Source organism: Gasterosteus aculeatus, chromosome 9 (assembly GCF_964276395.1).
Source record: "Gasterosteus aculeatus chromosome 9, fGasAcu3.hap1.1, whole genome shotgun sequence".
Classification (NCBI taxonomy): Eukaryota; Metazoa; Chordata; class Actinopteri; order Perciformes; family Gasterosteidae; genus Gasterosteus; species Gasterosteus aculeatus.
In genome coordinates, this window is record NC_135696.1 from 8,393,242 (window position 1) to 8,420,060 (window position 26,819).

Genomic DNA, 26,819 nt, shown 5'->3' on the forward strand with positions numbered 1-26,819 from the left:
ACTTATTGCGTCACAGCCAGTACATCCAGGGATTAATGACCACGAATCGTTCAATAAATATCAATCAATAAATAAGCATAAGTCATAATTGGGAAAAATGATACGACTGCAATGTATCCGTGGTGGATTGTGACAGACTGGGCTATAATTCACTCAGGTAGACATACCATCATAAATCAGTCAGTATGTCTCTTAAAGTTTGCCAAAATTACCTACAAGTCACGTCAGAACAAGTCAGGCTGCAGCAGCAGAACCCCACGATCTCATTTCAACAGCAGGTACTTGTACTTTTTTGTATTTATATGTTATGCTGCGGCATACTTCTGACATGTTGTGTCATGAATTGCTAATGGAATTCGCTAAAAGTGCTTTAAAACTCTAGTTTTGCTTTTCCATAACCCTAACTAAGCTGACAATAATAAAACCCATTCATATTACCTGTTTTCCCCCATTGTGCGTCACTGTAGTTTTACTGTAAATCAATCCCCCCTCGGCCATCCACGAGGTGTCATTCTGAGAGACACATCTTATTTCCCGGGAATGCAATCAGACATGTGGGGGTGGGGGGGTGGATCACCCCGTGGGGAGCGATGTTGTGGTGAGTGACGCAGGAGTTTATGCGCGTTCACATCCTGCGCGTGCTGCCTCCCATCGCGTACAGCGGGTCACTTAAAAAGTTCCCCGATACGCGCTCGGTCCTGTGCAGGAGCGCGTCGCCGCTGCTGACTCCTTTCTTTCTCGTTTAAGGTAAGTCGCCCCCCCCCCATCAAACCACGTATAGATGTGCTGCGCGTGTTGTTTTATTTAGCGCCAAGTTTGTGCGCAAACACAGATGCATCCGACGAGGGCTGTCACGGCGGGCCTCGCGGTGTTTGGGGCCGACGGACTGCTCTCCCCCCCCGGGCTCTGCAGCCTGTTGGTGGGGTTGGTGCTCCTTTTTGTCTGGAAGGGTTCCTGGAGGTTCCTGCATGTCGCTTTACGCACCATCAAAAGAGACTTAATGTGAGGATGTTTTTGTTGTTGTGACTATTACACTCTTTTTTAAACTTTTTTAACTTATTTTTTTAAAGGTTGATTTCACTCACCCCTGTCCAACTGTTCTCTAACTTAAGGTGCCTGCTTGTCATCCTTCGGGTGAGGTTTTCCATGAGCCGCAATCTGAGAAACAGAAGCACCATCCCTTCCCTTTTTGCGCAGGTGGCGACGCTGCACCCAGACAAACCTGCCTTGATCTATGAGCCCACAGGACAGGTGAGGACCCGTTCGGGGATTGCACATCACTCTGTTTGGCCCGACGCGGTTGAACTCACTGCAGTTTCACCCTCGTCCCGGTCCAGATTTGGAGTTTCAGGGTGCTGCGTGAGCGGTGCCACGCTGCGGCCAACTGGGCGCTGGCACAGGGCTGGGCCGAGGGAGACGTGGTGGCCTTGTACATGGAGAGCCGGCCTTTAGTGGTGGCTCTCTGGTTGGGTCTGGCCATGATCGGCGTGGAGGCTGCCTTCATAAACCACAACCTCCGGCAGTATTCTCTGCTGCACTGCGTCAGCGTGTCCGGCGCCCGGGCAGTTGTGTTCGGGGCAGAGATGAGTGACGGTAGGAACACGTGGATACTGACAGGCGGCCGGCTGTGCAGTCACGGATCTGTAACACGAGGCTTTGGAATTGTCTCCCAGCGGTGTCAGAGGTGAGCGGCTCCCTAAAGCCCCGCGTGGTTTTGTTCTGCGCCGGCGAGTGGGACGCCGAGGAGAAGTCGTGCAGCCGCCAGGTCCAGAAGCTGGACGCCCTGCTGGAGCGCTCGCCGAAACACCCACCGCGACGCACGCTCAAGAAGGACTTCAACGGTGAGGCTCTGCAGGGGGGCTTCTTTTTCAGTATGACTGTGTTGCCAAATCAAGTCCCGACGTTACATGATATCAGCTTGAATTGCAACACCATATTTTTCTTAGCAAGTCTTTGCCTGCCAGAGTGAACTGCTCGCCGGGGGATTTCAGTTCATGGTCTTCTTTGATACAGCCGATGGAGAATGCGCATGAGCACACACACAGCTGGCAAACACATCGTCTGCTTCTCTCAAAGAAACACTGGATATCATCCAGCATGTGCATCTCGCAACATGCTTCCTTTTTCATTCAGTATTATACATTTACATCCACACTTCACTCCCGAAGCAGTATATATATATATATATATCTGTGTATTCACTTTCCTCTAATTGACTTGCTTGTATGGTTTCTACCTTCTCGTGACATTCCTAAGATAACATTCGTCAAGTCCTTGCTTGTGCAGACTGTCATAAAAACAGAGAGCACATGGAAGGAGAGACACAAACAGGGAAAGGAATGAGAGAGAGAGTCTGGGTGCATCCCACAAACGTGAAACTGTTGCAAACAAAGCATGAAGGTGAAAAAATAAATAATGAACTCTGTAAAAATCCAGCTCCATGGTCGTCATAGTTCAAATCCAACCTGCTGTCCTTCGCTCCGTGTCATCCTTGTTATCCTTGAGGGCCAAAGGAAATAAGCGGAGGCTGCGCTAAAGTAGCGACTCCTCTCTCTGTCTTTATGCACGCAGGCAGACTTTTCTACATCTACACTTCTGGTACAACGGGCATGCCGAAGGCAGCTGTGGTGGTGCACAGTCGGTGAGTTTATTATAAAAAATCAATTTTTTTATTTGACACGTGAGGTAGAAAGTTGTAGGAAACACTGCATTTCAGCCGCATTGCACCCAATTGCATCAACTTTGATCATTTTCTGACCTACATCTGCCATTCATTTGACATTGTCTGATTAGCAGCTCTCATTGCACTTAATTCAAATCAGGGCCTTAAGGATTTATGGTCAATGTCGTTTGTAGACGTCTGGCGATGATGGATGTCAGTCCCTTTATTCCATCTTTCTTGTCAGGTATTATCGCATCGCTGCCTTTGGTTTCCACTCCTTTGGTTTGTGTCACGATGACGTCGTCTACGACTGTCTACCCCTGTATCATTCCTCAGGTAGGCATCCATATTATTTTGTCTTTTTGAAATGCTTTACTTGCAAACATATTGCCATAGAAACTGAAGACGGTTCCTGTCTGAATGAGTTGTACCTTATAATAATAACAATGAACTGCAACTGAACCGTTTCTTATTGTGTTGCATTCTAATCCACCTAAACTGACCCAGATCAACGTTTCATCTAGATGTTTTACTGTTATAATCTGTAATATTTAGGCAAAACGAATGAGAGCAAGTTGAGCGCTACCATCATTCCTTTCTGTATGTACACACTATTTGTCTAATCACGTGAAATATGAACGATACCAGGTGCCATCATGGGTGTCGGCCAGTGTTTGCTCTTTGGTTTGACTGTAGTAGTCAGGAGGAAGTTCTCAGCCAGTCGCTTCTGGGATGACTGTGTCAAACACAACTGCACCGTGAGTTCACCCGTCCATCACAGTCCGCTGCCAGCGAGGAGCGTCTTCTGCTTCCCCTCGACCATGACCGATCTTCTTTTTCTCAAGGTAATTCAATACATAGGGGAGATTTGCCGTTACCTGTTGGCCCAGCCGGCCCGTTCATCCGAGGCGTGTCACCGGGTGCGTGTTGCCATTGGCAACGGCCTCCGTCCTTCCGTCTGGCAAGACTTTGTCCAGAGATTCAAAATTCCACGAATTGGGGAATTTTATGGCGCCACAGAGTGCAACTGCAGCCTGCTCAACATAGACGGAAAGGTTGGTGATGACTTAAACAACGTCGAGGTGGAGGGGCGTGTTTTCCAAGCGGCGCCCCGTCTCACGCACACGTGCCACTTGTCTAGGTGGGGGCCTGCGGATTCAACAGTCGCATCCTGCCCGGCTTTTACCCCATCAGACTGTTCAGGGTGAAGGAGAGCGGCGAGCTGCTCAGGGATTCACAAAGCCTCTGTATACCCTGTCTACCTGGTGAGAGCGCGCGCACACACACACACACAGAGCCACGTACACACAAACAAAAAGCATTTGAAAATGCGGTTCGTCCCTGCAGGCGAGCCGGGCATGTTGTTAGGACGCATCAACCACACCGATCCACTCAGGAGATTTGACGGCTACGCCGACGAGGATTCCACCAATAAGAAAATAGCGCACAATGTCTTCAAGGTGGGGGACTCTGCGTATGTCTCAGGTATGCCTCACTGTGTTTCTCTAGAGCACAGAGTCAGAATAATAATGACCGGCTGTCTGCACGGGATCCCTCCCACAGTCTGAAGACAGTCAAGAGACTTTAGAGATGAATGTGAATGTTATGGATTCACGGGCCAAATGGAAACCTGTCCTTTGTGTTTCCCTCCTTGCCACACTAACAAACAACACAGTGAATCATAGTAGCATCAGGTCTGAGCTGTACTGGTGAGTCATCATCACTACAGACTCTACCTGCCTCTTTGTCCTCTGCTCTGTGATGCCCTACGGGGAGGATGACTACGATAGCTATTATTTCTGTCAATGCCATTGTGTCTGTCTGTCTGTCTGTCTCGCAGGTGACATGCTGGTGATGGACGAATACGGCTACATCTATTTCAGGGACCGCAGCGGCGACACATTCCGCTGGCGAGGGGAGAACGTCTCCACCACGGAGGTGGAGGGCGTCCTGAGCCGCCTGCTGGGACACGCAGTCGTAGCCGTCTACGGCGCTTCCGTGCCAGGTAGACGGGGGACAAGACGGAGAGGACGCGGCGGCGTGTGAAACGAAGGAGGAAAAGATGAAGCGCTCGATGTGTGGTTACAGCCTTACGGCCCCCTTCACCTGTCCGTGTGTGTGCAGGTGTGGAGGGGAAGGCCGGTATGGCAGCCATAGCTCACGCCGGAGGCCAGTTCGACCTCGACGCGCTCTGGATCGCCGTACAGAAAGCGCTGCCGTCCTACGCGCGCCCCGTCTTCCTGCGACTCCTGCCATCTCTGGACACTACAGGTGGGACGGTGATGCGGAGGACGTGCGAGAACGCGCACATTCCCCAGGTCGCGCCTGAACTTAAGGTTTCCGTTTTTGTTTTTTTCTCTCAGGTACCTTTAAAATCCAGAAGACACGGCTGCAGAGGGAAGGATTCAAGCCGCGAGACTCGAGTGAAAAGATTTACTTTCTGAACAGTCGTGCCGGCCGCTACGAGCCCGTCACTGATGAACTCTATAAAGCCATCATGGAGGGGAGAGTGTGTCTGTGAGAGACGAGGACGCTGAGAAGAAACACGCCTCTAAACGCTGATGTGCAAATATGATTGTGGCACTTTTTAACCAGATTTAATCAAATGTAGCGAGTTTTACATGAAAACAACATAACAAAAACGAATAAAGTTCAAACATGGCTTTTAATTGAATGTAAAACCGGTGTTATTAGCATCTGTTGATTAGATATAATACAATATCCATGAATACTGACGATCACACAACATATGACTATTTCCATCACACTTTGCTGTTTAGCAGTTATAATGTTCACTGTCTCAGCTTAGTGTGTGATGTTATGTTTGCTGATATTACTAATCACTAAGTACAGCTGAGGCTGATTAACATTACGTTAATTTGCTTTGCAGGCATTGAGACACAAACAAGAGAACTGTACAAACAGGTTTGATCCCACAATCCTGCGGGATTCAAGATATGACTAATTTAATTGTTGAAAGCAACATTAAAGTCTGCACCAAAAACCTGTGGGTATGTTTGTGACTGTTGATGAGCTTGGTTCTGTCACACAGAACTTGGGCTTGCTGCTCTTTGGTTTGACATCTGATTTGTTGTCATTTGCTTTCCGGCGGGTTCCGTCCTAATGAGCCGCTCCTTCAGGGTGCATCTCTGAGGTTTGGTTGTCTTCTCTTCTCTCACAGTTCTGTTAAAAACAAACACGTACAAAAATTGATTGATTGATTTTACCTCTAAATAGGGAACCCCGTCTCCTCCTTCAGAGAATTGCTCCCCTCTTCCAGAGATTTGATCATATTTCCTATCATATAGTTCTGTCTACGTGTTCTTCTGCATCTGCCTTCTTCTCCTCACGCTCCTCCCTGAGCGCCAAAAGCCTGGCTGCTTCTTCCTCTTTCAAAAACTGGGGATTCTTTTTTTCACGTGCTCCTCTGTGAGGGACATGTTAGGAAGGACGAGTGAACCAATCATAGAGTGAGCAGCACACATGAAGGTCTTTTTCTGTCGCAGCTCAACCTGGTTATGTTTGTATGCGTCTTCGCAGGTCTCATAGAGAGATCTTCCTCATCAGTCCGTTTAATGATGTCCTGAGCTCCTCCTAGTGGCCAAAAGGTCACTCACTTTGAAAATACGCTCCAAGATGTTTACTGATACAATAAGCTTCATCGTTAAAAGCTACAACATTACCGTGCTTTATGCATATTAGTAAATCACTCATAAATAATCAATTTACGTGATAACAGATAAATAAAAAATAATGTTCTTCAATAATTGGACACTTTATGTCCCTGCTGGTTTTTCTCTCATATTGTTATCGGTATGACTATGAAAAACATAAAGTAAATTGAATTGTCTGCTGCAATAAAATAATTCTGAATCTAACACGACTAAAACTACGGGAAACCTGATGCACAACACAATACGATCACATTATCCTGAGACAAAGAAAACACCTGTAGGTGGACTAACGGATGTGCAGGAGCGGCACGGCTTAATGCCATGTTGGCATGTGAACTTATTGAATCAAACTATACCAAACAGTGTCATGAGATTTGTCCTGCTTCAACCAGCTAAAACATGCTGCTTATACTTCGACGCATCAGTATTAATACATCTGGAAGATTTGAAAGGAATTTAAAATACTGACATCAGACAAAATTACCATAATCTCTTCAGGTTATTCTGAGCGTTTGGATGAGTTTGTGTGCGTCAAACTGCATGTGTAATGAGATCTAAACGTGCGTTTCAGACGTAATGGTAGCAACGGTAATTACCAGCTTAGTTTTCAACTCGGTGCCTCTTTGAAACTCAATTCTGCCTGCGCGAACTAATCTTGGATTAACAGGCGACATCTGCTCGGGCTGGAAAATAAATATTTACAGAGACAAATAAATGCCTGACTGCCTCCATGTTGAAGCGTCCACTTTCTGTGGAAAGCATGTTAATAAAAAAGTATGGCAACGGTCATGAGGGGGAATCACTTAGTTCCAGCATAACAACAAGGTTCAAATCTCAGAAGAACTCTACTGTTCTTTTTTTACGTTTTTGTGCCACTGTTACGTTTGGCTTTGGCAGCAGGGATTTCTCTAAGTGGGAAACCTGCATTCAGGCCCTCTTATTGGCAATCATCTGCCCTGCTGAAGTGTCCTTGAGGACAGCAGTGAATCGCTGCCAGCTGCTCTGTATCCAATCCTTCAGCATGATGCTTTATTGCTTTCAGTTGAGGAATAAGGTGGCAGATTTCAGGCCTTTTGCTTCGGTGGCTCCATCAAAAAAGAAACCCCAAGACGGATGGTGATATGCGAGAATCAAAGGCATATTACTTTATATATGCATATATGTATATATATATATATGCATATATATGCGTGACAAGATTGACTTGTCTTGGCTGCTCACAGTTCACATAAAGGCTCCAGGTCATCCAAGCAGAACACGGACAGACTCTCCTCATGTTCCTCTGCGTTACCTATCAGTGTTCTATGAGCAGTTGCCGTTAATCAGTTGTAATTCCCGCTATAACTACGTACAACATAATTAAAGTAGATCTGCTTACACACTTCTTCTCAAACTTGAAACTCCGCCAAATGTACCCTTACATCACTCTGCAGTGTCAGCATTTTCACGACTGTGATTTATGGAACATTCTCACATCCCCAGCTGTGTGAAATGGATCCAGTTTGGCCGGCCTTGAGCAATTTGATCAAAATATTTTTTTCACTGTCCCATGCAGTTAACTAGTAACTGTTAACGTGTAAAGACAAATCCATGTCCACATTGTTTATACAAATGACTGTGTGCACTCGCACCTCCATAACCTCCGTCATCAGACACAAGTTCAGATTTCATCCCCCTCCTGAGCAGCAGACCCCAAAATTACGCAATCTATTTCACACATGCTGGCTGGTGCAGGATGAGACACCTCTCCCTGCACCAGGTGTCTCTGCGTGTTTGTTTGCATGTATCGGCTGCAAGGGCTCTGTGGACCTTTGTCTCTTGTCTTCCTGCTCGGCTCGATACATGTGCCTCTCCTCCGACATGGAGAGGTTTAAAGACAATGGCAATTGTGAAGCAAAGAGCTTCATTGTATTGTTGATGATACAATGAAGCGGCTCTGCGGCACGTGATGTTCCCACTCTGACCTGCACGACTCAGGTTGCTCACTGATAACATCTGAATGTGGGTTGTGCCACTCTGCTCGCATCACACAGACAAAATGGATTTTGAAAGCCACAATGTTGAGAGGATGAAGTACCAGAATCCCACAGCGTCCTCTTTCAGCAGCCCCTTAATATTATTAAGTCAATGTCAATTGCAATCACAACTTAATTTCCGTCCTGAGAGAAGTCCTCCTCTGTGAAGTGCAGTACCAGGCGAAGGTTTGGACACATTTTCTCACGGAATTGAATGATAAAATGTGTGCAAACTTTTGACTGATACATATGAAGGCCTCGAGTTCTGTCAACATGAATCACTTTTATTGAGTCTGCCATGATGAAATGATGTGCGATTAAAGGAAGAGGGGGAGGAAAAGGAGAGGACAAACAAACCCGTCCGATGAGAAGATCATGTGACAGCACACGACGACAGGGAAGAGACGGATAAAGGACAATGAGCAGGAATGTGTCATCTAAACTCCACGGAACACAAGCGGATCTCAGGTGCGTCTGTAGGAATGTGGCTCACATTTTGTTTGAGCATCAGTTACGTGTTGAGGGGAGTTCTGTTTGTTGCAAAGTTATTGCCAGTTACATGTTTGATATTTGAATATCTCAAATATGTCAAAGTAATCTTGAAAAGGAAAAGGGGCTAAAAGGCTGAGAATATGAATGACCCCTGAACGTTTATACTGCATTAATGTTTCCTTTCTTACACAGAAATATATCTTTCCCTCTCTCTCCTCCTTTGTGGCCTGTACATCTTAAACTCACTTTTCAGTCCATTGTCTGCTCAAAAGCAGAGATTGCTGCTTAATACTAAACTTCTATAAGTGCAGAGGACTAATCCCCGATACCTATTGCACTTGTACACACATCAATCCTGCGTGGGAACTGTCACCTATACATACAGAAGGGTATGAAATGTGGTGAAGACTGCTGTCCAACACCGAACTCTCCTGAGACAGTTCAATATTGTGGCGATCTGGCAGCTGTCTGGAAGCATAATCACTCCAACAATGTATTTCTAGATTTTACTTCAATGTTTGTTCCAAAAATTGTTATTCCATTTTGGCACTAAAAGCTAGATTTTCCTTCCATGGACCAACCGAGCACTGGGCCCACACCGGGCAGACGGCGACTCCTCTCCGAACGACACCTCGGCCCAGACCTACCGGCCCGCATGAGGAACAAGCACACGAAGCCCATCGAAGCTCCTCCGCCGACTCAGCATCCAGTGAGAAAACACTAAAATACTTTATATTCATCTCAACACTTCAGAGGTGCAGAGATGCAGAGGTGCTGGGATTGTGCTGGAAGGGTCTTTGACTCAATGCTGGGAGAGGATCCGGACACATCGCCAGCTGCTTATCAAAGCCGTCATTCCAAACAGGTAAAGACAGAAATCTGAGAGCCATCTGCTCCCTAAACTACATCTGCCTTTGCAGCCTGATCTGCACATCGTGTGTGTGTGTGTGTGTGTGTGTGTGTGTGTGTGTGCGTGTGATTCGATGTGCCTTTGCATACTGCAGCTTTTTGAAGGTGGTTGCCGGTGTAGGACAGAGACGGTGCTTTCTGAGTGTCACATCTGCACCTCAATACTAGAACATCGTGAGCTAGTGGATGACATGATGACACATCAAAAGTACACTTTTCGACTTCTGGAATACAAGATACACTTTCCAAAGGCATAGGGAGTAAATAATTCTGCTTTGTTCAAACAAATACCTGAACGTTTGATCCTCTCTCTGCTTATTTTTGCATGCCCGGTTCAGGTAGATCAGCATTTCCTGTGTCCATGCCAGACCCGCGCAGTGCCCCGGGGTGTCTGGCTGCCAGATCACGGCACAAACACACACGGTAATCCGACAAACTGAGAGCTGCAACACAACATGGGAGCTCCGGTTCAGTTCAGGCTTCAATGCCTTCATTTGCAACTCATTCTCCCACCCACCGTTTCCTTGGTCGTCTCTGTCTGTGTGGATTCACCACAGTCCAGGGCCTTCATAGATGCCCTGTCTTCTTTGAAGAAGCTCAGAGGTAATTTTCCAACAGAGGTTCATCTAATGGCCAATGGGGAAGAGCTGAGCCATCAGGCAATGCGCAAAATAATTGGTATTTTCCCTATTTGTGTTACATGATGTCCTGTTTTAGTTCATAGCTGCAACTAATCTACAACCTGATATAAGGATATGATTATGAGCGGTTATGTATTCTTTTTTTTTAAATCACGTTATTTAACGTGATTTAAAGCCTTTCCTATATCCCCGTCACTCATCTTTCTGCTTCCTCTTCTGTCTCTCTTCGTCCAGGTGTTTGTAAGCAGGGTGATTGAAGAAGGGGTGTCAAACCTCGAGGAGCGAGTGTTTGCGTGTGTGACAGCCTGGATCAAAGTTGGAAAACAAAAGACCAGAAATATGCAAACCACAAAGAACATGTGTATATTTGACATCATGTCGGCTGCTGTCAGAGTTCTAAAGGACAGCAAAGCGTCGGGTTGAAGATGCCGTGTCAGCCCCGAGGGAGGAGTTGTCCCTCTATTGTTGTGATCTTGAGGATCTCTGCAGGACTGCAACGCGGCAGTCTGCTGCAGGACGACGTGGCTCACACACTGCGTTTGAGTCTGTGAAGTCAGAGGATGTAACAATCACTCCTTCTCTCCTTCGAAGGCCCGTTTGAGCCGATGATAACCGGGGACACGCGATAGCATCATGGACCTATGATCAGAAAGCAAAGCGATGAAAAAATGAAAAAAGAGGCGCGCTGGGAAATCGTCATAAGCATTAACCTGCCTCCCTTTTTATGTTTCAATGTTTTTTTTAAATATATGTACATTTTTTTTCATTTTTCCCAAGGAAGAATTCACAAGTAAGATGAATAAAATTAAGTAAATAACCAAGAAATTAATTATATTAATAATAATAACAATAATTCTCACCTCCCTCCCATAAAACAAAACAGAAATAGGTCAGTGCACAGAATATTACAAGACTAATAGATACTACATTTTGCAGAGATATTACGACACAGTTTGCGTTATGCCTCCAAACGCCAAATAATTACAGCACTATGGCAACGCACCCATGTATGCCAAGTAAGGCTGCTATACGTTTCCCGGCCACACACAAAGCAATTTTCTGCTCATTCATTTTGGGACTTTGTTAAAGAATTGTTGAGACATTTTCCAGTAAACACAGCTTTTTTTATGTATGCTGTAATGAAATATTCTAAAGCAGTTGCATGGACAAAAAGACCCACGTGGGGCCTTCTCTGAGAAGCTCCAAAAGCTTTCTTTCATTGTCTTTGAATCACTGTTCTTGAAGAGTTTTTTTGTCTTGCAAACAGTAACAAGAGAAGGAGGATCTTCCCTCAGGCGACAGGAGGGATATTTTTTATAGTTTCTTTAGACCACTTATTCAATTATCTGGCATGTATCGTGTAACTGATGGAATGTGGTGTGAAGACGAAATGTGAGCCCTGAGGCAAGAGATGTGTTAGTGGAAGCTGGTGCCACATTTCTCTCTAAAATATTAATGATTCTTAGTAAGTTCAACGTTTGAAATAGACATGAATTGTTAAAACGGTGTGGAATATATGATTTATGAAGCAATGTTTGCAAAAAATACATACTTGTACGTACAGGTCCACTCCAATTTGAACTGATACAACAGACAGCTCATTCAAAAATTGTGTTAAAATTCAAGTCCATGGTTCCATTTTTTTTATTGTATGATGGTGACGCCTGGGAGTGCACTGGGACGTGGGAAGTTATTGTATTTGGACAATCAATTCATTATGACTTTCATTAAGTATGAATGAAATAATTAAAACACTTAAGCTTCTTAAATGTGAGGATAAGTTACTTTCCAATGCTTCACATCACCCAGGCTTAAAGTAGTATACATGTATTGCATCCACGTCAGCTAATTTTAGCCACATCATTGAGTTGTCACATACAGATGTTGTGAACCTTTATTGGCAGTTCGGCTTAATGTCCAGAACCCAACAACCTGACTGGGAACCATTGCAGCAATGCAGAGAACCAGCAACACGAGTTTGGGTTCCTGCAGCCTGAGGTGTGATCATACAAGTCTGCGGGACGTTGGACGGACGAGTGGACGCGTCCACACTGCTGTCTGTCTGTCCTGCAGCTGGGTCTGCTCTTAAAGGGGGGGACGCTAACGGCAGTATACCAGCCTCAAAGAACGCACGTAACCTAGTTATGTCCGTGAAATACGACTCTTTATTCAAACCAAGAAGAGCAGGAACTTCCTGATATGATTCATTTGAACAATCTGCACGAGGCACAGTTATTGTGTGTGTGTGTGACCGAATTTATTTTGGCAAAACTACGTTTCCCTTCGACCAGTCCGGACGTGCCCTTTAATTCAGCCGCTTCCTCCGCCGTGTAGCCGCTGTCGGCGTAGCACAACAGCGGGAGCCTCAGCGTGAACATCCCCCGGTTCCTCCTCTGCCCGCCGCGTCTCCAGCGAGTCTCTCTCCCCCTGCCATGCCCCGGGCCGCCTCTCTTCTGCCTGCCCTGCTAGTCTTGCTCCTGCCGGGCCCGGGTCGTGGATATTTCCCGGAGGAGCGCTGGAGCCCCGAGTCTCCGCTCCTCGCTCCCCGGGTCGTCCTCGCGGTGGTGTGCCGCAACTCGGCGCACTCCCTGCCGCTGTTCCTCGGAGCCATCGAGCGCCTCGACTACCCGAAGGACCGCGTTGCGCTGTGGTGAGTGTCGAAGCTGCGGCGTCCGCCACAACGTGTCCCGAAACTTTAGAAAAGTGTTTTAAGAAAACATAACCGGCAGCGAAGCGGGACAAAGTGCGATTCAACGCCCGCGCGCGCTCACACGACGCTGCAGCGGAGGCGCGGCGCGCGTTGGTACCCACGCGCAGGTAAACGTGCGCGCACGCGTTATTTTTAACGCGGGTCAGCGGCGCGCTCGTTCCCGTGAAAAGTTCCATTCCGTCACAGCTGGCCTCTCCGTTCCCCAACCCTTCCGTTTTATTCCCCCTCCCTCCTCCCGCTTCGACGTCTTCCGTCTCGCAGCCTCGACTGGAACCCAAGTAGATGCTAAAAATAATTTTACCTCCAGCCAAAAAAAAAATCGTTGTGCAATCGACGTACAACAAACAAACCGGGTCAGTAAAGATGTCCAGATGTTGTCGCTACGTCACACAGCCCGCCCCGCCCCCACCTTCCAGATCCTTCTGCTCACTTCCTCTTGCCCTTAGAATCCCGTGCCAGAAGATCTGTTGTTAGCTCTCTTACTATTATTACTATTATCATGAAGATTATTCTTTTCATCAGAATTCAGAGCTGACCGCTTAAATTCTATTTCATATCAGAGACCTGAGAAAGGCAAGTAGGAGCAAAAGCCTCAAGCGATGTGTTTGTGTGTTTGGATTCAAACTAAACACCGTTCACTCCCTTCAGGTTGGAGTTGGAGTGAGGGATTAAAGTGTGCCTGTAAGCAAACCAAGCGGGGATGTTGCCGCTCCTTTTGTTCCCTTGTATCCGAGCCATCGAATAGGGCCTCCGTGCCTGCGTCTCACTCTGCCCATGTGGCGCCCTCAGCTTTCTGCTTTGATCTGCAGCACACGTCTTGCCTCAGTGCGAGAGCGAATCTGAAGAGGTTTTGTTGTACTGCAGGGAAGACGTAAACAGTGCTGTTAGCTGGCCGCTTGTCGATCCCTGCGGCCATCAGCCTGACAAGCAAAGATGGAGCACGCGGCAAGCGGCGGCATCAACGCACACGCATGCAGACTGCCTTATTGTGTGCGTGTGTGTGTATGGTTTCTCCAGGGCCCTGCAGAGTGGAGTTTATCAATCCAAAAATCTTCATTTCCATCCATCTATCTCTTTCTCAGCCCTCCAGAGTCCTTCAGGCAGCGCTCTGGTGCGGGCATGCGAGCACGTGCTGGATGAATCCTTTTCTTTTTTTATGTTCGCTGCCGTCTGCTCATTCGGAACTTTCCAGCGAGCAGTCGCGGAGGGGAAACGTAGAGACTGGAGAGGGGGAAGAGTAGGATGGGTTGATGGCACGGCCACATGTAGGTGCTGGAATGGCACCGGCGTGTTAAAAACACCACAGACAGATGGGAAACACACACCCGCAGCACGCCGGCTGTCTCCTGCTAGAATGCTAGAATTTATTTGTACGTGGAATCCGTAGTACATTGACTTATCTCTTATTTGCATGTTTTTTTCCCCCTCTCTCTGCCCCCCCCGGCGCACAGGAGATTTGTTGTAACAACACAGACGGCTGGTGCTCCTCTTCACCGGCCTCCTATTGTCCGTCTGCACGCTCTCATGTGATGTGCAGCTCTGCGCTAATGACAACAAAACCCTCACAGCACCAAAGTGGAGGCGGACGAGGAATCGTTGTCATGTTGTCTGGAATTTGATATCTTTCGTTATATTTTTAATCCCTGAAGCAGTAGTAGTCTGTCTTCATGTAAAATAATATGCGCCTATTTTGGTCAGTATCTGGATTTCTGCCCCTCAAAAGGCATTCATTCTAGATTGTGTAATAATCCCTGAATTTGTATTCTGCTAACATCAGAAGGGAAACATGCCAATTACAAGTTTGTCTGAACAATGGCCCTAAAACTACTAATTACAATGTTTTTACACATTTGACAAATTACTTCACCATCAATAGCAAACCGTTGTCATTTTAACCCATGAATGAAATCAAGCTGCTAATCATAAAATGCTTGATTATTCAATGCTTCCCGCTGCTAACCAGTGTTCTTCAGAACCATATTTAAAAACTGCGTACCTCAATGCATGCTGATCTGGTCTTTGAGGTAACATGAGCATATTCCTACACATCACGTCTCACTGGAAGTGGAAGCATTATTCATCCGGTTGTCAACAAACGAATAAGAGACGGAGAAAACAATAGAATGCCGTTTGAGTGACAGAATAATAACCGCTGTCAGATATTTATAAAAAGGTATAATCATGCAGAGGGATTGCAGCTAGTGGGCCCGATGCAACGGACGAAGGTGGAATCAATGAACGACGGTGGTCAGGAAACAAGTTTTTATGAGATGCAGGCAAGACTTTAAAAGGTCAGTACCTGGACGGATACGGTTCCCCCTAATAAAAGCCTGTGTGTGTGTGTGTGTGTGTGTGTGTGTGTGTGTCTACCCCCCTCCCCGTGCCCCCTCGCCCACAGGGTGGCGACAGACCACAACATAGACAACACAACAGCCATCCTGAGGGACTGGCTTATCAAGGTGCAGAATGACTATCACTACGTGGAGTGGAGACCTCAAGAGGAACCCAGGTACTTTGTGTGTGTGTGTGTGTGTGTGTGTGTGAGAGAGAGACGTACATTACTTAATGGGTCTGTCTGCATGTCTCAGGGCCTTTGAAGACGAGCCGGGGCCTAAGCACTGGAGTAATCTCCGCTATGAACACGTAATGAAGCTGCGTCAGGCCGCTCTGGAGAGCGCCCGTGAGATGTGGGCCGACTACCTGCTGGTATGTCATCATCCAGTCGACAGCCTTATTAGTGCCTCCCAGCGAGGCGTCTGGGTCAGACGTGTGCGTAGGCATCCTCTGTCTATAAGCGGCTAAAGGAAGAAATGTCAACGAGAGAGCCAAGATCAAATTTCTACATAGGGAAGGAAATGAATCGCATTAAGGAGGCCAAATAAATGACTAGTGAATAAAGCTACGTTTTAGATATTTTCATTGAAGGCTCACTTATAACTTGGTCATTATGTCTTCATTTCTGCTTAATCATAAAATTGAATCTTCCAGGGACGATCTATGTGACATGAAAGTTCTTTGTGTTGTGAATATTGCAAAATACTGCATTTAGTTGTGTAATGCAAAAGGAGAGTAATGGAGAAGACGGATACAGTGAAAAAAAAATTGTTTGGAATGCAATGAACCCCGTAATTGCATTTTTAAAATATTACATCTTTACACATTGTCAAAAGGTTTTCAAGCTTTTAAGCCCATTTTTCAATAAACTTCAATGTATATTTTTACTAAGTTAAGGTGCCTTGATATGATTTTAACCCTCAAAACGAATACAATGCCGCTTCCAACCAGAGTGCAGGAGATTGAAAGTGTTCCCGGCTGGTTTGAGACACTCGGCTGTGGGATAAAATTGGGTTAGGAACGTGCTGATTATGTCCAATGTCCTCTGTGATGAGCCCTGTTGCTTTGGCACGATCAGTCATTCAGTGACATTTTGTCTGTGCTTGCGTGTCCACGTTTGTGTGTGATTTATTTATTTTTTTGTCGATATTGTGCCCTTCTCATCTGTCCGCAGGTGGCCGACTGCGACAACCTTCTCACCAACACCGACACGTTGTGGAAACTGATGAGTGAAAACAAGACCATTGTCGCGCCGATGCTGGAGTCCAGAGCGGCGTACTCTAACTTCTGGTGCGGCATGACTTCACAGGTACTGGACACGTGCAGAAAACACGTTTAAACATCCAAAAAATGGACATAAACAAATGCTTTCTGTAAGACTGCTGCATAAATTGTCGGTATGGGCTTGGAAGAGCATGCTGCTGTAGTGTGGCATGTTGCCTTGTTCATTACATATTTACAACACGCGGCAACATTTACACGAACATCTATGTTTGCTCTAAAACACAAGCTGAACCAAGAGAGTCTACAGACTATTCGTCGTCATCATCATCATCATCATCATCGACAACATTGTCTCTACCTACAGTCTGCTTCTCTTTTGGGTATTAATGGTGAATAAATTGTGGCCCTGAATGCCGTCCTGCTGAATAATAGAGCTCCTGTCTCCTTCTTAACACATACATTTGATTTAGTGGGAATTTAACACTTCATTATTTTTTCTAATGCACTGGGAAATCAAATTTGTGCGAATAAGTCACAGTTTCCAGGAGTCAATTTGAAGACCCAGTAGAGGAGTTTTCTTATTTTATTCAAGCGTTTCATCTGAAAATACTGGGAGCTGAATATAATTAGTAAATTAAAGTAAATGATTGGTGTCGCAGGTAATTGAAACTTTTCTGATTTGATATAATAGTATTTAGCTCTAATAAAGATGACTATGACTGGCACACATGCAGCCCTCACAGCTCCTTATGTTTGATTTGCTCCATCTTCTCTATTCGTTACTGCAGGTTGCACAAGATATTACAAAACTTTAAACCACGTTGTCTACTATTAATGCAAGCCCCATATATTAATAAAAATGCATCAACAGCCTGATGCTTTTGATATGCAGACACACTGGTGTCGTTACAGTTATGCCAACATGCAACAAACTTGCACGGATACAGTTCTGTTGCGGCAAGATGCCTTCAAGTACTCATTTACTCAGACAAATGGATGTTGTTGACCCTCCAGCACAGAACAGACAAAACTCACCAAAAGGCGGCCACCCGTTTTCTCCAATCACAGTTAATGGGCCCGAAGCAGCTTTTTTTCCCACAATCATAGCAAATATGGTCGACTATGCGGCTTCAGATGAGTGTTCTTCCTGTAACTGTGACACAATCGTAGACATTCAGCTGCCAATATTCCGATTCAAGTTCCCCCTGACAAATTGTCCCTAGCTTGTTATTTCAACAGGCAAAGAGTCGGACGCACTGTGTGTAAAGGCACCGTGTTTGTGTGCCCTCGCTGCAGGGTTACTACAAACGCACACCAGCCTACATGCCTATCCGTAAGCAGGAGCAACAGGGCTGCTTCGCCGTGCCGATGGTGCACTCCACCTACCTGGTGGACCTACAGAAAGAGGCCTCCCGTCAGCTGGCTTTTTATCCACCTCACCCAGAGTACAGCTGGGCCCTGGATGATGTCATCGTCTTTGCCTACTCCGCTCGGATGGCAGGTGAGACGAAGGCAACTGCGATGGGCTTGTTATTTTGCAGGGCTGCTCAATTGTTTTCTAGGTATGTTTTGTGTTTTTTAAGCTTCTTTTTTTCCCGCCCACTTTCATTTTCGCAGATGTGCAGATGTATGTGTGCAACAAAGAGACTTATGGGTATTTCCCAGTGCCAGTGCGTTCCCACGCCACCCTGCAGGACGAGGTGGAGAGCTTCGTGCATACTCAGCTTGAGATCATGGGTGAGTGGAGGGGACAAAGAGCACTCACCAAGACCAGAATGACTTATCTGTGTTTCACGGTTGCATGGTGAAGCCCTTACAGTAACTGTGCCGTGAGAAAACCTGCTTACGTCTTTGTACAAAGGAAGTTTGTTGTTTGCGAATGTACATGTACATTTATGTAAATATTGTATTTTTATTTTCAAATTGGTCGGCTTTCAAGAAAAGGCAAGCATAAGAATTTCAATACACAGGGGGGGTGTATTTGACAATAAAATCTTTGAATCTTGAATGTACTGATCCTAATTTTGTACTGCTCTGCAGGTTTTGCATTTATTGAATTTTCCGAACTTCTGTTGAAGTGAAGTGAATGTTGTTAGCTGTACCCATTATGAGAAAGCCAAACAGGTTTACTTAAAGAGTCATGAGGTTATGGAAAGCTGTAGAGTTAAAAGCTACTACCATGGCAACCCATTAAACCATACGCCTTAAAAATACACCCTCAATTAGATAATGTTAACCTTTGCTGCATAACGAAAGTCCAAAATGTTTTGGCTGTCAGGTTCCAAATATATATATTTTTAAATGGTCATCGTTAAACTTTAACTCGTCTTTATAGCGTATAAAAATCAATGGTACATTTTTTAAATCTCCTGCGGATCCCTGATCCACATTTTGGGTGCCACTGTCCCACCACATTTCACATTCTCTTTGAACACCCCCCCCTTTTTTCTTTTTTGAAAGTGAAAAATCCTCCATTGGAGCCCTCCAGCCTCCTGTCTCTCCCTCCCAAGCAGCCGAACAAGATCGGCTTTGATGAGGTACACACACTAAGCTGCATGCACACATGGAAACGAACACTGTTACCCGCAGCGCGTGTGAGAGAGTTTTTTTCATTTGTGTGCACCCAGGTGTTCATGATAAATCTGGTGCGGAGATCTGACCGTCGCGAGCGAATGCTGAGGAGCTTGTATGAGCAAGAGCTCAGTTGTAAGGTCGTTGCTGCTGTGGATGGCAAGTACGTCTCTCATCCTCCTCTCCTCCCACTGCACGTTTCTACCTGATTTGTGCCTCTGCACCATGCGGTGTCGATTGATCTATGAGGCTGAGCTCAGACAAACAACCAGGTGGAAAGTAGCGGGTGCATGCTGTCAATTAGATATTCTCTCAACCACGTCTTATGTGAAGGTAAAAAATAGCTCTAATCCCTGTGTTGGCTCTCCAGTTAGTGCATAACAGTTCTACATATTTGATTATTATCTTCATTTAAAATGATGAATAGAACAGCCCGTAGGACATGCATGCCTTATGTTATGTTGGTCCCTTGTCTTCCCATTTCCTCCCCCACACACGCACACACGCACACACAAAGAACCCCCACACTGAATCCTCACATCCATATGATGCATTGTTTCAAGCTCTAACCGCGTTGTTTGTCCCTTCTCTCCCCCTCAGAGCTCTGAACAAGACTGATATAGAGTCAATGAGGATTAAGATGCTGCCGGGTTACAAAGACCCTTATCATAGTCGGCCCCTCACCAAAGGTGAACTGGGTTGTTTCCTCTCTCATTACAACATCTGGAAGGAGGTGAGACACTCGGGCTGCCCTCAGACCTTTGGCTCCACCTGTGCACGGTAGATAAGGTTTACTGCTGAAACACACAGTAGCTCAGCTTGTGTGAGAGGTGGCAGCTTGGGGAGACTAATGAGCTTGTTTTCTATTTATTTTTTATGGAATAATGCATGTTCAGCAAGTTTCTGTTGAGGAAAAAAAGAACCCCGGCGTCGGTTGAATGTCCACATGTCCACAGTTTATTTCAACATATCAGTGAAAAAAGTACTTACTGTAGATTCTCTTCTATGACAACACCAGATAGCCGATCGTGGTCTGCAGACCTCCCTGGTCATCGAGGATGACCTGCGCTTCGAGGTGTTCTTCAAGCGACGTCTCCAGACGCTGCTGCAGGAGGTGACGAAGCACAAGCTGGACTGGGATCTCATGTGAGTGATGTGAAACCACCATTCTGTAAACAGACGCGGTTATCAGCCCCTTTTCAGCCAAATCCGTCCATCTGTCACACATGATCACATGCTGGAATTATGCATCTTAGCATCACACTACTGAGCAGCGCGTTGGTGTCTGTGATGCTTTAGTGTTTGTGATATTTATTGTCTTCTTAAACTAAAACAAACAAACAGTTACATTGGGCGGAAGCGGATGCAGGTGGACCACCAGGAGAAGTCGGTACCAAACATCCACAATATCGTGGAGGCGGACTACTCCTACTGGACACTAGGCTACCTGCTGTCTTTACAAGGAGCCCAGAAGCTCCTCCGGGCAGAACCCCTCAGCAAGTTGCTTCCTGTGGATGAGTTCCTCCCTGTCATGTACAACAAGCATCCAGTGTGAGTACACCCTCCATCTTCTACCCGTTCTTCTGTTCCGTGGCGCTCTTGTTGCTCCAATCACTCACGTCCCCGCTTCTCTCGCTCATCAGTTCGGAGTACATGGGCCACTTTGAGGTTCGGGACCTGCTTGCCTTTTCGGCCGAGCCGCTTCTGGTGTACCCGACCCATTACACCGGAGACCAGGGCTACATCAGTGACACAGAAACATCGGTGGTCTGGGACAACGAGGCCCTCAAAACGGACTGGGACCGGGCCAAGTCGAGGAAAACTCAAGAGCAGGGGGAGCTGAGCTTCGAGGCTCAGAACTCTGACGTGCTGCAGTCTGAGCTAGAGAACTGGAGCGCGCGGGACGAGCTGTAAAGGAGACGAGAGGAGGTGAGGAGGAGGAGGGAACTCTGGCACAGCGAGATAAGGACGAGGGAGATAGAACAAAGCTGTGACGGGGGAGAAGAGGGAGAGAATACAGAGGGAGGGACGTTTCTCCCTCCTGTCTTTTCCTCGAAGAGTCAACCTTTTGTTTTATTTATTGCATCCAACGCTCATCCCTTGACCGCAGGTTTGGCTTTTGGCCCCTTAAAAGAAAAGCTGTGAGGAGTTCTACCAAAGAGTACGGAACCACTGCGCCTTCATCTTCTTCTTTTCTCGGCGCTTGTCGTTTGGTTAAGCCAGTGTGTTATTGAAGCAAGTTTTATATGGTTGTTACCATAAAAACGTTAGATATGTTTTACTCATGAATGTGTTTGTATATGCATTCTTATTCTATGTGAGACATTTTTACCCATTAACAGCTATGTGTTGATTTAGTGTCTTGTTGTTTTACACTCAGTTCAAAGTGCAGTTTTAAACCAAATGTGCAGGTTTTTGTTGCATTTAGCTTGTTGATTAGATGAGGAAAAGCAAAAAATATGTTTGGTAACTCTCCATATTTAGTTGTCTCCGCAAGACTTTTTTTTAAAGAATGAATAAAGACTTTTATAATGATTGGTTGTGATGTTCTTTATCTGGCTTTGCACACACTGTGTGTTTGTTAAATTGGACAGCGCACATTGGACACAATCTGAACGTCTCACCCGGTGACGCTTCTTTTAATCAATGCCTGCTTGTGCTTGTCTGCCCCGCCAGAACATAATGGTGAGTTTGGGTTGCAGCACGGTGTCATTACTCCTCCTCCTTCCCTTTTCTTTTACACGCTAATTACCCTTATGTACTGGAAACATATTATTTGCATCCAACACAACAATTCTTTCATATAAAACATACATTGCACTAGTTAGAGACCTTCACTGAGAGAACTGTTCACGCCTTTGCTTTAAGCTAAATGCTAGCCTAGCATGCTAGGTTGCTCTTTCTATCTGTTCAGACACAAAGAAGAACTGCAGCTGATGGAAATGTCTTCATCCAAATCAAGTATTACCTTTTTTTTGTCAACGTAAGATTTCATCTTGAAGAGAACAGGAAAGTTTAAAATTGAATTAACATCCATCCCATAGTACAATTAATGGAATAAGTGGTGGACTGATGCACAGTGAAAGAACGGCGCTCTATGTCATGGTTCCGAAGCTTTAGCGTGTATTGTGTCCTTTTGCTCACATGTCCTCAGGATATTTAGCTTCATTACGTGTGTGTATGTGTGTAGTAAAGTGGCACACGTCTGTGACTCAGACTAATCCTATTAGATCACTACCTACTCTCTCTATATATACACCTCAGCCCACTGTTGAGATTAACTCAGGTATTTTCTGCTGGCGCCCCTGCAGATCGATGGCCACTTCTCTACAGTGGAGCCTGCTGGGGGTTGAGCAGAACCAGGCTCGCCCCTCTCACTATCGACCTCCTCGGTGCATTTCCTTGAAGCTCTGCATCCTGGCTGTCAACTCTTCTTGATGAGAGGATGCAGAAGAATCCGAATTTGCTTCCGAGGGGTAAACAAGGGACCTCGGTAAGGTTACAACCCGCAGTGCTTGGATGTGAGGGGAAGGTTGGAGCCGGTGAGGAGGCTTTTGTCTCCTGTCTGTCTGTCTTTCTACAATTTAACCTACATGTCAGTCCGCCTTTCGCAATCCAATCAGTGCTTTGCTTCATCCATCCTTTCCACCCCCTTCTTCTCTTTAAGTAATAAGATTGACTGTGTTGAGCTAGAGTTTTAATGGCCCTCAGTGCGCACACACACACACACACACACACACAGAGGCAACCTCCACTCCTGAATTACAGCGCTGCCACACCTCCAGCTATCTGTAATCTCCCTCCGTAGACCACAGTGTGCCGGGTAAAGAAATTACAGAGGGGTGAAGAGGCAGTGAAAGGTGCACAAAACGGGAAAAAACCTCACCGGATTTAAAGGAAGAAGGAAAGCAAATAAAAAAAATAGGAAAATGGATTAAAAAAGGGGAGGACCTGGCATTATTTTTGTTGTTGTTGGAGACGAGGACTTTCAAGGTGAGATACATTACTTGTGGTAAATGCAGCTGACACCGCGCGTACAAAGATTGATGGCCTATTAAATGAGCAACTAACAAAACAAGGCCGTGTTGCTAATATATATTAGGTGTGATCAGCTCAGCTCCAATAGCTTCTCCGAATGACTCTGACCTTCCAGTCTTCCAGCAAATACCCCTTTTTCTTCAGGTAAGATGAATGCTGCTCGATTTCAAACATATCTTTCCCACGTCATCCTTGAAAGTTTCCATCCGGAGTCGTAGTCTCAAATAGATCTAGAACGGCTCAAAGCCTCAGAGCCAAATCTAATTTGTGAGGTTATCGCTGTCAACTCGCAGCCTGCAGCGACTGCTGCCACAGTGAAATACGGGCCGGTGGAGACAGATTTCAGAGACGTTAGGCCTGAACCTCGTTTCTATATGTGAAATTTATTTCTTATTTGTTTTTTTGTTTTCAGCCATAAGTCTGCCTTTGGAAAACACCATTGGACAAAGGGCTGATTCATGTTGGCGGTGCTGTTATAGATTCCTTTTGTCTATAACTAGCTTACGGATGTCCTTCAGTAGGCCGCAACACAAAAAATAAACACCGGTCCGTCGATGTGCAGCATCACCTAAAGGGCCTGCGGCATTCGCTCCATCAGCAGAAATATATAACATGGTACTCGTAACAATGTTTTCTTCAGAGTATAATCTCTAGAGGAGTTAGAAGGAGCCGTTCGTGTGGACACACTGAGCAGGTTCTCCATTTTGCACACCCGTGTGTTTGCGATACCCGGAGGCCGCCGTAGCGCTCCGACATGCTTTTGAAGCTGCGATCACGTGAGATGCAGAGCGCAAAAGCCGTGGGATCAACAAGCATCGTCCTTCTTCCAATGCTTTTGAAATAGTGTGAGTGTGACCGGGATGACCTCTGAGCAGGCGATTTTTGGAGAGGGTGGAATGAGCAGAGGGGTCTTCAGGTGGTCCTATTATCCTTATTGTGATCCATTCACTAATATAGCTTATAAACAAACAAAAAAATAACTAAAGCATGACCAACCATAATAGTCTGTTGGTGAAGATAGTGATCATAACTGAAAACACGTTGACTAATTTGTCCCTCTGTGGAAATATTGTCTCCATGGTAACTGTCCGCATACAGGCCATTTAAGATGCAGTACTGAATAGATGTGAAGAAAATGATTCACAACCAAATGTAATATAAATCCTTCATCAATTACTAGACTGGTTTTGGCCTCATTGAAAGAGAATGCACAATGTACTGCAGATAAAAAACTAGTTTCTAATTGTGATGATAATGAAAGCTCGTTCCAGCTGCGTCTAATCGTATTTGAATAACAAGATCGACTCCGACATGAGACTTTGCCTATGGGACTGTTTTTGTTATGCTTAACATTTTTATATTTAGTTGTGCTGCCATAGTATATGAAATATGATCCAACCTCGCTCACACTGTACACATATAATATGTAGCAGATGTTTTTTCCCGGACTTTTCCGAATTTTTAAATGATTTTTTCTGACTTACCAACCAATGTTTTCAAACTAGTATTAGATAATAGAGCAAAATGCAAAGCCGCCACAAAGTATGTATTAAGAAATTTAATTAAATAAAAACACAAACTCTTTCCATCACTGTATTTTTGCTACCACTCAGTTGTGTGCAATGACTTTGCACTCTGAGATTTTAAAAGGTCATTCTCAAATCCCTAAAGCTAAACTCCTGAGGCTGCACTGAAAGTCTCAGATGATCTCTTAAAGATATTCAGCAGTGTTGCTTTTGTCGCCTGGATGCAGTCGGCGATTCACTGAAGCCTGATAAAGATCACTCTTTTATGTGGTAGCACGAACACACTAAACCATATTTCCCCGTCCCTCCCCCACAGAAGGCCTGCTCTCTCTCTCTGTCATCATGGTGGACCTGTTCCTGAACCGAGTTCTGGTGGAGAACAACTGGGACCAGGATGAACTCAACACAGAGCGAGAGATCACCGGGATCCTCGAAAACCGCATCTTGATGCTGTTCTTTGCATCTGCAGAGTGCGGCAGGTGCCAGGAGTTCCTGCCTGTTCTGAATTACTTTTTTAAGAGACTGAAAGATCCAGCGTACATTGAATACCCCAAACTGCTCACCCTCATCTACGTCAGGTCTACCCATCTTTTTTTTTCATATATCCCTGACGCACTCATGTGATTGCATGAATTTGCACTCACCAGATTTATCATTCATAAAATGTCAATATCCATCTCCTCTCTTCAGCTTGGACCAGTCGGAGGCGCAGCAGGAGAGATTCCTCAAAGATCTGCACAAGAAGGTCCTGTTTCTGACCTTTGATGATCCATACAAGAAGTAGGTAAAGAGGAGACGAGAGTCTGTGAGTTTCATGTTTCATTGTTTGAATGTTAAACATGTTTGTATGTTTCTAAAATCAGATATTTATTGGTAATATCACTTTTCTGCCTGTCAGAGAACTGCAGGTCAAGTTTAAGGTGAAGGAAGTACCAACAGTCGTGGTCCTTCGTCCCGACGGCTCCGTCCTCTCTCCAAATGCTGTGCAGGACATCTGCCATTTGGGGTGTGACTGTTTCAGAGACTGGCAGGAATCAGCGGAGCTTATTGAGAGGAGCTTCATGCTCAATGAGGAGTTTGACAACCTAAATATGCGAAGTGCCACTGACCCCGTGAGGAGACTCAAGTACAGGACAGAGGACGACAAGAGGAGGAGAAGATGGTGGAAGTTATGGGGGCAGGACAAAGATAAAAGTGAGGAGGAAGAGCAGTTAAAGGATGCGACGCTGGATAGAAAGAGAAAGGAGGGAGATAAAGGAACATGGAGGAGAAGATGAAGAAGAGAAGGTTTCAAAGAAAACACAGTGACATACGCTTATTAAAGGCATCGTTTTGTCTGTTGTTTAAAGTCTTCAGGTCCACTTCCTCAGGAGTTAATCCTTTGTTACTGATTGTGAAACTTCAAAAACCTTCCGCCTGTGGAGCATAACGCAAATAAATGCACACTGAGAGGAGCTCCTCCGTTGTGTAGAAGCATGACACAACTATTCCACTGTGCACAGATCACACAAAACTTTGAAAGGGAATGAAATATAACATGAGAAAATATATATGATGCAGTCTTACATAACTTTTAATAACAAGTTACAGTAAATATGATGCGTTTTCAGTCATTAGAAACATACAAGCACACTTGGCACACGTAGCTAATGGCTAATTTGTGCCTGTACAAGCACACCGGTAGATACCAACAAATGTTGTGATGTGTTATTATAGAAAGTAATCGTAGCCGAAGGCGCTGGCCCCTGCTGGTGTCTAAATTTAAAATCAATATTTGGTCAAGCACTATGTGTACATTATTTATTTATACATGTTAATTATGGCGTATAATTAACATTATAAGTTGTTAAACTTTATTTTGTCATTATATATATATATATATATATATATATATATATATATGTCCTCTAATATGACTTGTATTGTGTGTAAAATAATAAAGTAAAGTACGTATTCTGCGTACGGTGTGTGACTCTGGTGCGGCTCCACGGCCACATCTCTTCCCTGCAGACTGGATCAAACT

At 45.4% G+C, this 26,819-nt stretch overlaps 3 protein-coding genes and 1 long non-coding RNA gene across 6 annotated transcripts; all 4 read left to right on the top strand.

Moving 5' to 3' along the window:
• Positions 1-496: 496 nt before the first annotated feature.
• On the top strand, positions 497-5,666 carry LOC120825407 (long-chain fatty acid transport protein 1-like). The gene is made up of 14 exons (XM_040187011.2): positions 497-747; positions 833-1,002; positions 1,113-1,251; positions 1,338-1,593; positions 1,674-1,841; positions 2,572-2,641; positions 2,907-2,998; positions 3,311-3,420; positions 3,508-3,717; positions 3,804-3,927; positions 4,010-4,147; positions 4,503-4,667; positions 4,787-4,933; positions 5,026-5,666. Exons 2-14 carry the CDS (start codon positions 833-835, stop codon positions 5,181-5,183), a joined length of 1,947 nt encoding a protein of 648 aa, XP_040042945.2. The 5' UTR covers positions 497-747; the 3' UTR covers positions 5,184-5,666.
• Positions 5,667-9,581: 3,915 nt separating this feature from the next.
• On the top strand, positions 9,582-10,764 carry LOC144383323 (uncharacterized). Its single transcript, XR_013450680.1, has 3 exons — positions 9,582-9,708; positions 10,091-10,175; positions 10,628-10,764. It is a non-coding gene; the product is annotated as an uncharacterized LOC144383323 (long non-coding RNA).
• Positions 10,765-11,901: 1,137 nt separating this feature from the next.
• Positions 11,902-21,767, top strand: LOC120825637 (procollagen galactosyltransferase 1). The gene is made up of 12 exons (XM_040187360.2): positions 11,902-13,043; positions 15,502-15,612; positions 15,692-15,809; positions 16,612-16,746; positions 17,958-18,162; positions 18,279-18,398; positions 19,122-19,198; positions 19,289-19,395; positions 19,833-19,965; positions 20,251-20,378; positions 20,577-20,783; positions 20,876-21,767. The coding sequence occupies exons 1-12, from the start codon at positions 12,826-12,828 to the stop codon at positions 21,144-21,146; spliced, it is 1,830 nt and encodes a 609-aa protein (XP_040043294.2). The 5' UTR covers positions 11,902-12,825; the 3' UTR covers positions 21,147-21,767.
• A 750-nt stretch (positions 21,768-22,517) lies between these two features.
• On the top strand, positions 22,518-26,423 carry LOC120824880 (nucleoredoxin-like protein 1). 3 transcript variants are annotated; one of them, XM_040186019.2, is made up of 5 exons: positions 23,024-23,225; positions 23,335-23,414; positions 25,113-25,374; positions 25,487-25,576; positions 25,695-26,423. In XM_040186019.2, exons 3-5 carry the CDS (start codon positions 25,139-25,141, stop codon positions 26,071-26,073), a joined length of 705 nt encoding a protein of 234 aa, XP_040041953.2. In that variant the 5' UTR covers positions 23,024-23,225; positions 23,335-23,414; positions 25,113-25,138; the 3' UTR covers positions 26,074-26,423. The 3 variants fall into 3 exon arrangements, with proteins under 3 accessions (XP_040041952.2, XP_040041951.2, XP_040041953.2); XM_040186018.2 differs by lacking the exons at positions 23,024-23,225; positions 23,335-23,414 and adding an exon at positions 22,518-22,725 and having other exon boundaries at positions 25,695-26,249; XM_040186017.2 differs by lacking the exon at positions 23,335-23,414 and having other exon boundaries at positions 23,022-23,225; positions 25,695-26,333.
• The last annotated feature ends 396 nt before the right edge of the window (positions 26,424-26,819 follow it).

What these genes read in the sequence shown, in the direction of transcription:
- LOC120825637 (XM_040187360.2), top strand. Translation starts at nt 12,826, where the DNA reads ATGCCCCGGGCCGCCTCTCTTCTGCCTGCCCTGCTAGTCTTGCTCCTG. An exon ending in AGACCTCAAGAGGAACCCAG is followed by an intron (nt 15,613 to 15,691) that starts GTACTTTGTGTG and finishes TGCATGTCTCAG; the next exon opens with GGCCTTTGAAGACGAGCCGG. An exon ending in GTTGCTGCTGTGGATGGCAA is followed by an intron (nt 19,396 to 19,832) that starts GTACGTCTCTCA and finishes TCTCCCCCTCAG; the next exon opens with AGCTCTGAACAAGACTGATA.
- LOC120824880 (XM_040186018.2), top strand. Translation starts at nt 25,139, where the DNA reads ATGGTGGACCTGTTCCTGAACCGAGTTCTGGTGGAGAACAACTGGGAC. An exon ending in CTCACCCTCATCTACGTCAG is followed by an intron (nt 25,375 to 25,486) that starts GTCTACCCATCT and finishes TCCTCTCTTCAG; the next exon opens with CTTGGACCAGTCGGAGGCGC. An exon ending in TTTGATGATCCATACAAGAA is followed by an intron (nt 25,577 to 25,694) that starts GTAGGTAAAGAG and finishes TCTGCCTGTCAG; the next exon opens with AGAACTGCAGGTCAAGTTTA.
- LOC120825407 (XM_040187011.2), top strand. Translation starts at nt 833, where the DNA reads ATGCATCCGACGAGGGCTGTCACGGCGGGCCTCGCGGTGTTTGGGGCC. An exon ending in GCTGTGGTGGTGCACAGTCG is followed by an intron (nt 2,642 to 2,906) that starts GTGAGTTTATTA and finishes CTTTCTTGTCAG; the next exon opens with GTATTATCGCATCGCTGCCT. An exon ending in GTGTCAAACACAACTGCACC is followed by an intron (nt 3,421 to 3,507) that starts GTGAGTTCACCC and finishes CTTTTTCTCAAG; the next exon opens with GTAATTCAATACATAGGGGA.